The sequence below is a fragment of the Nannospalax galili genome, unplaced genomic scaffold, assembly GCF_000622305.1.
Source record: "Nannospalax galili isolate Female #2095 unplaced genomic scaffold, S.galili_v1.0 scaffold1055, whole genome shotgun sequence".
NCBI lineage: Eukaryota > Metazoa > Chordata > Mammalia > Rodentia > Spalacidae > Nannospalax > Nannospalax galili.
In genome coordinates this window covers 1,229,829-1,241,052 of record NW_008337140.1, presented here as the reverse complement: position 1 = coordinate 1,241,052, position 11,224 = coordinate 1,229,829, and the positions used below count along the sequence as shown (strand labels likewise).

Sequence of the window (11,224 nt, the reverse complement as noted above, 5' to 3'; positions counted from 1 at the left end):
ATTGGAGTACCCCTTCAGTGGGTCTATCTAAAAGACTCCCAAATTGCATAACTCTTGTCTCTAAGGGGCGAAGAAAGTCTTTGAATCATGAATAGGAAATGTGAAGGAGAAGTAAAGGCAAGAGTAATTAGCATTACAAGTTCTAGACAGGGAACTAGAAAAAAGTCAGAACAGGGCAATTTTCAAATGTTCATATGAAAGTCCATTGGAGTTTCTTGACAAGGGCTTCCAAAAGCATCCCTCTATTGGGTTCTTCCTCATTTTTCTTTTGTCTTCCAAGGCTGGACTAGTTGGCTGGCAAGAGTGGCTGGATACATACTCAGGTGAGGGTCTAGTGACCCTGCTTAGCACTCCTTTAATGAATGAGCACAACCGTCAACAAGCCCAATTGTGACTATGTTTAGCAATCAGGCTCAGCCAAAGTCGTGATGATGGTAGTTATTTCATGCAGACAGGACTGCTGTATAGCATCATCTTATTAAAGGGACCTGGAATTTAAAAGGATTTGGTGCTAAGAGGAGGATGGGCTGGAGAGATGGCTCAGCGATTAAGAGCACTGGCCGCTCTTGAAGAAAACTCAGGTTTGGGTCTCAGCAGTCACATAATGGCTAAAAACAGTCCATAACTCCAGTCCCAGGGGATCCAACACCCTTTTGACCTCCTCAGGCATTGCATGACACGAGTGCACTTACCTATATGTACCTATATTTCTATTTTATGTGTATGCATGTATTACCTGCATGTAGTAAGTGCACCTGTGTCGCGCAATGCCCGGGAAGATCAGAAGAGGCTGTTTAGATCTCCTGGAACTGGAGTTACAGGCAGTTGTTAGCTGCCATGTGCGTGCTGAGATTCAAACCCAGGTCTTCTCAAGAACAGTGTTCTTAACTGCTGAGCCATCTCTCCAGCCCCATAATAAAGTATTTTTTAAAATAAATTTAGGGGCTGGAGAGGGCTCAGTGGTTAAGTGCATTGGCTGCTCTTGCAAAGGACCCAGGTTCAGTTCCCAGCACCTACAGGGAAGCTAACATATTTCCAGTTCCTGGGCACCCAACACCTTCTTCTGACCTCCATGGGCATTTCATGACACAGGTGCACTTACATGCATGCTGACAATATGCTCATATACATAAAAATAATAAAAATCTTTTTTAAAAAAGAATTGAGGAGGCCAGCTGTGATCACCAATAGAAAGAAAGGGTTTCTGGGAAAGATGGAAATCTGCAACTGAATGCAGGAAGAAGGAAGCCTTTTATAAGCTATTCTTGAGGCTGGAGAGATTGCTCAGGATTTAAGAGGACTTGCTGTTCTTCCAGAGGATCTGCAATTGGTTCTCAGCACCCTGATCTGGTGGTTTAAAACTCCTTGTTAACTTTAGCTCTAACACCTTCTTCTGGCCTTTGCAGGCACTACATTCACAAGCACACCCTACAACACACATATACACATAATTAAAAAATAAAAATCTTTAATAAGATGCTCCTATCTGGAGGTGGCACACACCTGTAATCAGGAGATGGAGTCAGGGGGATTAAGAGTTCAAAGTCATTCTCAGCGGCAGTATAACCTGGGCTATATGGCACCTTGTCTCAAAAAAGCAAACCTGGACTGGGGGGAAAGGGATTGTTGCTCAGTTAGTAGACTGCTTGTCTAGCATGTAGAAAAAGCTCTACATTTGACCCCAGTGTGGTGTCTCATATCTGTAATCCCAGTACTCAGAAGATGGAGGCAGGAGCATCACAAGTTCAGTGTCATCTTCTGCTACACAATGAGTTTCAGGTCAACCAGGGTTACAAGAGACCTCTGAAAAACAAAAAATCTTGCAACAATTCTGAGATGGATATTCTTTTGTTTCCCTAATGAGAACATTGAAGCTAAGGGAAAATAGGCTTTTTCAAATGTAAATTAGGGGCTCCAGGAGCTGGCTCACTCAGGAAAGTGCTCGCTGAGTAAACTTAAGGACCTGAGTTTGGATCGCCAGTACCCACATAGAAAAAGTTCAGTGCAGGGTCAGACAGATGGTTCAAAAGGGTTAAGGCACTCAGTGCCGAGACTGTCCATTTGAGTTCTATTCCTGCCACTCACATGGTGGAAGGAGTTGTCCTCTGGCCTCCACACCTGCACCCTGGCATGCTTCCCCTGACCTCTGTAGACACACACACAAATGCAATATTTTTTTTTTTTTTTACAGAAAGTAAACGGCCTTTCATAGCCTATTGTACTCCTACTACTAGATGAGGAATGGGGAGCCCAGGTAGGATAATTTGCCTAAAATGACAGTCATCCAGACATCTAGACATTGGAAACTGGAGCCTGTCCTCCTATACCAAACAGCACCTTGCTGTGGCTCCTGATTCTCTCCCCAGCCTCACTGACCTGGAATTAAAGGTGTGATCCACCAAGCCCAGCAAAACCACACTATTTTAACCAGCTGAGGACCGTTTATCTTTTTTTTTCTTTTCTTTTCTTTTCTTACAGACACTCTCTCCGTAGCAGCACTAGGCTCAGCAGGCCATCAAGGGACACCGCTCCAAGCCCAGGACCTGAGAAGGTGCCCTACCAGGGATGACCGGTCTCGAGTACCAGCCAATCACTGCAGGAGGAAGACGGGGGCGGAGCCGGCGACGCGCAGCCTTCTGGGGCTTGTAGTCTGCGGCTGTGATGCGGCCTCGACGCGCTGGGACCCCTGCGTCTGTGGCAGGCAGGCGACGCGAGAACGGAAGGCCGAAGGCAGCGTGTGGTGGGTCGGTCGTCGGGGTGCGGGGAGCCGGGCGCGCGGGGAGCCGGGAGGCGGCTGGCCCTGGCGCGTCGGTGCTGCCTCCTCTCCCCACAGCCTTTGCACGCTGCACATTCGGCATCCGGGGCTTCCTCCTGGGGCTAACAAGCTTGATGTCCAGGGGCAGGCTCCGGGAAACTCAGGGCCTCCTTTCCAGGAAGTGCCAGAGCCAGAGCTAAAGTCTGGGTCTGCCTCGGGGTCCCAAAGACTACTTTTTTGTTTTTTGTTTTTTGTGGGTTTTGTTGTTTTGTTTTGTTTTGTTTTGTTTTGTTTTGTTTTTTGAGGCACAGGTCTCGCTACGCAGTCTAGGCTGGTCTCAAAGTCACGGTTCGCCTTCCTGCCTCAACTTTCCTGGTGCACCCCCATCTCCTGACCCTTAGCGTCTAGGGACCGTTTTTTGCACTCATAGTGGCTGCCACAAGCCCTTGCTTGATCTCTGACTCTCAGACTGAAGACTGAGATTGTTAGGCCCTTCCTAGGACCCAGCTCTGTCCCCAGTACTCAGTGTAGTATGGCTTGCCACACCTAATGAGTCTTTGTACAGCTTGCTCGATATGCTCAATGAGGTCATAAGGCAAGTTCCACTACCTTTGACTCAGGGTCTAAAAATAGATAAGACATAGTTGTATTAATTCAGTATCAGGGCATGTTGAAAGCAAAGGAAAGTACCTTTGAGGTGGTGAGATTCTGGTAGCCTTATTTACCCTGAGGTTGAATAAATGTGGAAATGGTTCCCAGATATTAAGTAACTGTTTCAGAGTTACAACAGTAAAGTGGGGATTCCAACCTAGGTTTCAGTTTCTCTGCCTTCAAAAACCTTGAAGTTTGCACTTTGGGCTGGGGATGTAGCTCAGATAGTAGAGTGAGACCAGCTGGTATGACACAAGATATCCTGTCTCAGAAACACAAAAATACCAGTGTACTTTATATACTTTTTTCCGCAGTTGATTACCTAAATTTATACTTGTATGACACCTACATAGTGTAGACAACAACATCAGCCTTATCCCAGAACTTGTTAGAAATGCACATTTCAGGCCCCTGGCTCAGATTCACTTAGTGGGGCCCAGCAATCTGTGATTTCACAAGCCCCTCTAACAGGGAGTGCTGGTGTAGGTCTTTTAATCCCAGCACTTGGGAAGTAGAGGCAGAAGGATCTGTAGTTCAAGGCCAGCTTTGGCTACATAGTGAGTTCAGGGTACATGAGATTCTGTCTTCAAACACAAAAAAGCCCTCTAGATAATTTTGATGGACATTTAAGAACTGGTGTTAACTTTTTTTTTAAATTTTATTTATTATTTTTATTTTATGTGAATGCCTGTATTGCCTGTAGGTAAGTGCACCCTTGTCGTGCAATGCTGGCAGAGGTCAGAAGAAGCTGTAGGATCCCCTGGGACTGGAGTTACGGACAGTTGTTAGCTGCCATGTGGGTGCTGGGATTCAAACCTGGGTCTTCTGAAGAACAACCAGTGTTCTTAACCCCTGAGCCATCTCTCCAGCCGCATGGTGTTAACTATTGAGTTCCAAATTTTAAGTTGCATCTAATTTACCCTAGGACTTAAAATGGCAGATTCTGTTCCAGTAGGTCTAGGGAGATACCTGGGATTATGCTTTTATCTTGTTTGAGACAGAGTCTCCTTATGTAGACCTGACTGTCTTGGAATTCACAGAGATTGGCTTGCTTCTGCCTTGAACGTATTGGGACCAAATGTATGAACCATCACATCTGACTTGTTTTGTTTTGAAATGGGTCTCGTTTCATAGTCCAGGTTGACTTGGACTCACTATTTGTTCAGGTGGCCTCGAACTTATGGGGCTCCAACTGCCTTAACCTTTAGAATGCTGGTGTTAAAACTGTGTACTACCATGCCTGGCTGGATCATTGCTGGTTTTTTATTTCTTTGTGTCTTGGCTTAGTTTGGGTTGGGTTGGGTTAGGTTGGGTTGGGGTTTTTTGGTTTTGTTTTGTTTTTTTTGAGACAGTGTCTCCCTGTATCCCCAGCTGGCCTGGAACTTGCTATGTAGACCAGGCTGGCCTCGAACTCAAAGATTCACCTGCCTCTGCCTCCTAAGTGCTGGGATCAAAGGTGTGTGCTACCACGCCCAGCCATTTTGTTTTTTAAGATTTGTTTTTATTTACATGTATGTGTGTATGTCTGTGTGAGTACATGTCACATCTGTGTATGTGTGTGGAGTGCCCTTGGAGACCAGAAGGGGGTGTCATATCCCCTTGAGCTACAGTTACCACCCAGTATGGGTGCTGAGGACTGTATTCTGGTCCACTGGAAGAGCAGCAAGTGCTCTAAACCCCCTGAGCTATCTCTCTAGCCTTGGTTTATGTATTAAAAAGTGCCTGGCAGAGTATATTTTCTAGCAAGATATAAACTACACTTTATAATAGTGGTTCTCAAGCTCATTAGCACATTACAATTATCTGGGGAACTTTTAAAAACCACTATATGGGGCTGGAGAGATGGCTTAGTAGTTAAGAGCAACAGCTGCTCTTACAGAGAACCTAGGTTTGCTTTCCAGCACCCATATGGCTGCTCACAACCGTCCTTAACTCCACTTCCAAGAGATCCAATGCCCTCTTCTGGCCTCTGAGGGCATTGCAGGACATGGGTGCACTGACATACATGCAAGCAAAATACTCCTACACATAAAAGTAAATAATTTAGAAAAGAAATTTTTTTTTTTTGTCTTTTTGAAGCAGGGTCTCCCTGTAGCCCCAGCTGTCCTGGAACTCACTATGTAGACCAGGCTGGCCTGAGATCCACCTGCCTCTGCCTCCCAAGTGCTGGGACTACCGGAGTGTGCTACCACGCCCAGCTACAGAAAAGAAAATATTTTTTTTTAAAAAAAAAGCAAGCATACCTGGGTCCCATCCCCCCATAGCTAAATAAATCAGGATCTCAGGGATGTGGAGGCCAGGTGAAAATTTTCCAGGTGATTCCAATGTACAGAGGGCAGTGAATCATTGGTGTGGGGTTTGGGGCCCAGGCAGCTGTGGATTTGAATCTCAGCACCTCTCCTTAATGTGTGTGACCTTGGACAAATTGTAAGAATCGTTTGGCCTCTTCTAGCCATATTTTCCCCATTTATAAATAGAAATAAATCCTTGATTTGTAAAGTGGTCTGAGGATTCTATGAGACAAGTTCCTGAAACACCCGTATCCGTGGGTACAAAAATTGGAAAGGTGTCAGGAAAGGATTGCAAGTTCTAGGGCTGGCCTTGGCAATTCAGCAAGACCCTATACCAAAACATAAAATAAAGGGCTGAGGCTATAGCTCAGTGGTAGAACACTTTTCTGGTGTGCAGGAAGCCCCTAGCAATACAGAAAAAAGAGAAAGAATGGGGAGGTGGTTGGGCTTGGGGAGGTCCTTGCTGGTGGTTTTGCTTGTGACTTGGCAGTGAATAGTAATTGCCTGCTACATCTCCTATCTATGTGTTTCTGCCCACAGTGAGCAGCCAGCCAATGTGGAAGGATGGCACTAAGCCACTCCGTGAAGGAGCGGACCATCTCCGAGAACAGCCTGATCATCCTGTTGCAGGGCCTCCAGGGCCAGGTAACCACTGTGGACCTGAGAGATGAGAGTGTGGCACGAGGACGCATTGACAATGTTGATGCTTTTATGAACATCCGCCTGGCCAATGTCACCTATACTGACCGCTGGGGACATCAGGTTGAGCTGGATGACCTCTTTGTGACAGGCCGTAATGTTCGATATGTCCATATCCCAGATGATGTGAACATTACTGCCACCATCGAGCAACAGATACAGATTATCCATCGTGTGCGAAACTTCGGTGGCAAGGGCCAAGGTCGACAGGAGTTTCCTTCCAAAAGGCGCAAGTGAGGTTGTCCCCTCAGCAAACCTGCAGCACCAACTCAGGGTTCTCCGGTGTTCTGAGCCAACTCTCTGCCATCCCTCCCTCCCAGGGACCTGGTATCTGACAAATGCCACCTGCCTTTCTTAGGCTTCCACCTCCCAGACTCACCCTGGGACCCAGAATCCTGTCTGTCTACCTGTGGCCTTGGGGTAGGTGACAGTCTTCCTTTTGATCATTTTCATCTGGAATTGCCATTTACTGATTGAGGACGTCTGTCAAGGAGTAATCAACCCTGCCAGTGAGATTATTAAATCTGTTTGGAGTGAATCATCCCTAATTCCCCATCTCTCTTGCATTTGTTTCTTTTTCCTAAAGCCAAACTTGGATATGTACACACCTGTACCAGCCTGTACCAGCTACTCTTCCTGTGGCTCCTGGGAAGTAGCAGAGTCCAGGTCTCACACGGAGCTGAACTCTAAGACTTACTTTATAGGACACTTGGCCCAAGCAGTAGGTCTTTAGGCTTTACAGCTCACATAGCTCCAGTAGAGGTACTTCTGTGTGGTCAGGTAGAAAGTGGCCTTTTTCTTGAGAGTCTCTGGGAAAGAGGCTGTCATCAGAAGGTCTGGAATATCCTGCCCTCCCCTGTCCCTAGCTTGAAAGAAATCAGTCCCAGCCAAGCACAGTGGCTTAGAATATAATCCTGGCACTCAGGAGGCTAAGGGCAGGAGGATTGCTGCAGGTTCTAAGACAGCCTGAGCTAAGAGTGAGACTCAAAAAATAGAAACGAGAGTGAGAGAGAGAGGAAGAGAGACTGGGGAGATGGTTCACTGGTTAAAGTGCTTGCTGCACAAGCCTGAGGACTGGAGTTTGGATCCCCAGAACCCAGGCAAATACCGAGTACACATGATACCCCACTTGTAATTCTAGTCTTGGAAGGCAGAGACAGGGATATCTAGAGCAAGCTAGCTAGCAAGACTATCTATATTGGCAAGCTCTCGTTTTAATTGAGACACCTTGCCTCAGTGAATAAGGTAGAAGAGTGATTGAGGATAATTCCAGACATCAACCTCAGGCCTCCACATACACATGGCACCCACATATGTATATGCAAAACCATGCATGCAGAACATGCACACTACACACATGAAGGGAGGAAGAAAGAAAAAAAAAGGTCTGAAGAAGTAAAACAAAGAGCCACAGAAAGGCAGAGAAAACTACCAGTGAGGAGATCTTGAGGTGGGAAAGCTTGGTTTGGGATAAATATTGTTCTTACTGATAGGGCAAGGGGTGGGGGGGCAGTCAGGGCAAGCAGTGGGACATGGGGCAAATAATATGAGGCTATGTGCAAGGAGTGTAGCTGCTTATAGTTTCTTTTGGGGGGAAGCCTTGCTGGGGATTGAACCCGGGGCCTGTGCTAAACACAAAGCCTGCCAGCTGAGCTACACCCCAGGCTCTGGTTCCAATTTCTGTTGTGCAAGAACTAGAACTTAAATTTTCTTTAATTCACCATACCTCCTCTTTTACCCCACTCAGAGTGTGAGAAACTTAATTGCTGCCAACAAAATCCTTGTGTTTTCCTTGAAATGATATTTGAATTCTAGGGCCTTTCCTGTTAAGGAAAGGGAGGGTAGTCTCATTTGGCATCCATCCAGTCATGTTGACATCTACTGAGATGTCCTTCTTTGGTTTGGTCTTTTGTCATCAGCCCTCAAAAACTGCTAAAGAGTCCCTGTTCTCTGTCCAGAATACCTGTCACCCCCAACCCTCTCGTGTGTTAGATTTTTTTGGTTTCTTTGTTTTTGAGACCCAGTCTCATGTAGCCCAGGCTGGCCCTGAACTGTTGATAGTCCTGCCTTCCCCTCCCAAATGCTGGTATTGCAAGTGTGTACCACTATGCCCCCAGCTCAAGTGTTAGATTTTTTTTTTTTTCTGTTTATCTCAGGTTGTTAGGCTCAAGAAATTCTTGGGTCTTGGGTTACTTTAGCCCACTGACGCTCAGAAGACTGGATGGGCATGTAACTTTCCCCAGGGACATATAAAGGACACAGACATGTCCAAATGTCCAGGTAGGCCAAATATAGCCCACAGCTCCAGAACTACATCTTTCTAGAGGATTTTATTAACTTCCCTGGTTCACCATGCAGAAAAAGAGCCAGTTCTTGTCTCCAGGCAGTCCCTGAGCCTGAGCTGGCACTCAGCAGAGAATCTTCTGTTGTCAGGGACCCTCTCTCCACCAGTCTTAGGCTCCCACATCCACCTCTTCATGGGTTTCTAAATTAGTTTCTGTAGAAATTCTTTCCGTTCCTCCTTGAAGGCTGGGCTTTTGGAATTCAGAAGCTAAAAATGGTCTCTGCCTTCTGTTGTGTCCTTTATTCCCAGAGGTAACACATGCAGAATAACCTGTGAAAGACACCAAGGAAAAGATGGCAATATTTTTCAAGATGGTGGTGTTCTCTTGGATTCTAGATTGCCATTGCCTTTGTTCAAACTTACATGTCCACCCTTCCTGCAGCTCTGGCCAAAGTGGGGGTCCCATCGATAGCAGAACCCCCAAGAATTCTTGAGTGTTCAAGCTGCTGTGTCCCCACCTTTCCCTCCCAATCCTAGGGATAGGAGTTGGGGGCATGTCTCTTGTTTGTGGGGAGGGAACCACTGAGGCTCAGAAGACTGGATGGGCATGTAACTTTCCCCAGGGACATATATGGGACACTGGCATGTCCAGCTCAGCTGGGCCAAGCAGGGAGGACTTAATCCAGTCCAGTGAGTTCTAGTCTGGCATCCATGGCTGATGGGCCTCCCAGGGTAGTAGGGGCCCTTTGAATTCTCATTAATTACAGAAGGACCCAGAGATACAGCTGATGAATGTAAGGAAACTAGCTTAAGCTCTACTAGGGGTTGGAATTAGACCAACAGCAAAATAGTCATGTTGGCCAGCTAGTCCTGGTCACAAGCTTAGTGGCTGTAACACAAGGCTGTCATCAATGAAAAGGAAGAAATGACTTGCTACAGAGTTGTACAACAGACTAAAAGGACCAAAGGTCAGATTTGTGTGGAGGAGAAACAGTAAATGGCTCAATTGTTAGAGGTGCTTCCTGCTCTTGCAGAGTACTGGAGTTTGGTTCCTAACACATCAGGCAGCTCACAACCCCTCTAACTCCTGCTCCAGGGAATCTGACATTGTCTTCTGGCCTCCTCAGGCACCCACACTCACGTGCACATATACATATGCACACACTTTTTTAAAAAAAATCTTTAAAGGTGGAAAGGCTGGGAACCACTGACCCAGTCCCACTCCATCACATCACTGTTGAAGAAACTGAGGCCCAGAGGGGGAAGGGACTCTTCCCCAGTTTAGGTTAAAGGCAGAATGCCACAATGGGCAACATAATGGTGGTTGTACTATGCTCTGTTTTGGGAGGTTGGTGAGCTCTACAGGGCAGAGCTTCAGTATGGTACTGCAGGACTCCATCAGTCTTTGAGGAATGAAAGTAATTTTATCAAATCATCATCACAACCCTGTGTATTAATAACCCCATTTTACAGATGAGAAAAGTGATGTGTTCAAGGTGGGGATTTGAAATCAGGTTTGTCTAGCACCAAATTCCATGATCTTAACCATGATACTAGTCTACTTTGTGTTTGTTATTTTGAACCCAAGGATGACTGAATTTCTATCTGCCTGCCTCCACCTTCCAAGTGATAGAATTGTGTCAAGTAATTGAACCCATAGCTTTGTGCATGCTAAGCCAGTATTCTACCAATGAGCTATATCCCCAGGCCACATGGCATTGTTTTGCTCTTCTACAATGTGGGTCTGACACAGAAACTTGCCATACTGCTGGGCCTGGTGGTACAAACTGTAATCTGGACTGCTAGGGAAGTTGAGGCAGGAGGATTGCAAGTTCAGGGCCTGTTAATGCTTCCAACTGAGTTGAAGCTAATTTGAGCAACTTAGTGAGATCCCATCTCAAAAACAGGAAAAAAAAAAGGGTTGGGGATATAGTTTAGTCACAAATGCTTGCCTAACAAGTGAGAGATCATAGGTTCAATCCCTGCCACACACAAAAAAACTAAAAACCTCAGGGTGTGATGGTGTATAGTTTTAATCTCTGCACTCGTGATCTCTTCAAGTTCAAGGCTAGCTGGAGCTATAACATTGTAAGACCTTGTCTTTAAAAAAAAAATCACCGAGCTTGGTGGCTTACACTTTTAATCCCTGCACTCAGGAGGCAGAGGCAGGTAAATCTCTGTGAGATCAAGGCCAACCTGGTCTACATAGGGCATTCCAGGCCAGCTGTGGCTACAGGGAGACCCTGTCTCAAAAGAAAAAGAAAGGAAAAAAGGGCTGGGGATATAACTTAGTGGTAGAGTGTTTGCCTAGCTTGTGAGAGGTGGTAGGTTTAATTCCTAGTACAAAAAACAAAAAACAAAACTCCAACACAAAAACCAAACCTTGCCATACCCAGGCCTTGAGACTTGGCTACAAAAAGAGGCTAAAAAGAGCTAAGGAGGGTTGGGGTTTGGGGGTTCTGAAGCCTGAAGAACCCCTAGGGGTGAGGTCTCCTCCCCTCCTTCGGTGATAGGCCAATCTGCCTATACCTTGTCAAGCAGCCA

At 46.2% G+C, this 11,224-nt stretch overlaps 1 protein-coding gene across 3 annotated transcripts; it reads left to right on the top strand.

Annotated features, from left to right (window-relative positions):
- The first annotated feature begins 1,616 nt into the window (after nt 1–1,616).
- On the top strand, nt 1,617–6,947 carry Lsm10 (LSM10, U7 small nuclear RNA associated). 3 transcript variants are annotated; one of them, XR_003849400.1, is made up of 4 exons: nt 1,617–2,254; nt 2,479–2,740; nt 6,238–6,342; nt 6,518–6,947. XR_003849400.1 is itself a non-coding variant. In XM_029563142.1 (3 exons), the coding sequence occupies exons 1-3, from the start codon at nt 2,662–2,664 to the stop codon at nt 6,631–6,633; spliced, it is 300 nt and encodes a 99-aa protein (XP_029419002.1). In that variant the 5' UTR covers nt 2,215–2,661; the 3' UTR covers nt 6,634–6,947. The 3 variants fall into 3 exon arrangements, 2 of the variants coding, with proteins under 2 accessions (XP_029419002.1, XP_008830368.1); XM_029563142.1 differs by having other exon boundaries at nt 2,215–2,740; XM_008832146.3 differs by lacking the exon at nt 1,617–2,254 and having other exon boundaries at nt 2,610–2,740; nt 6,238–6,947.
- The last annotated feature ends 4,277 nt before the right edge of the window (nt 6,948–11,224 follow it).

What these genes read in the sequence shown, in the direction of transcription:
- Lsm10 (XM_008832146.3), top strand. Translation starts at nt 6,262, where the DNA reads ATGGCACTAAGCCACTCCGTGAAGGAGCGGACCATCTCCGAGAACAGC.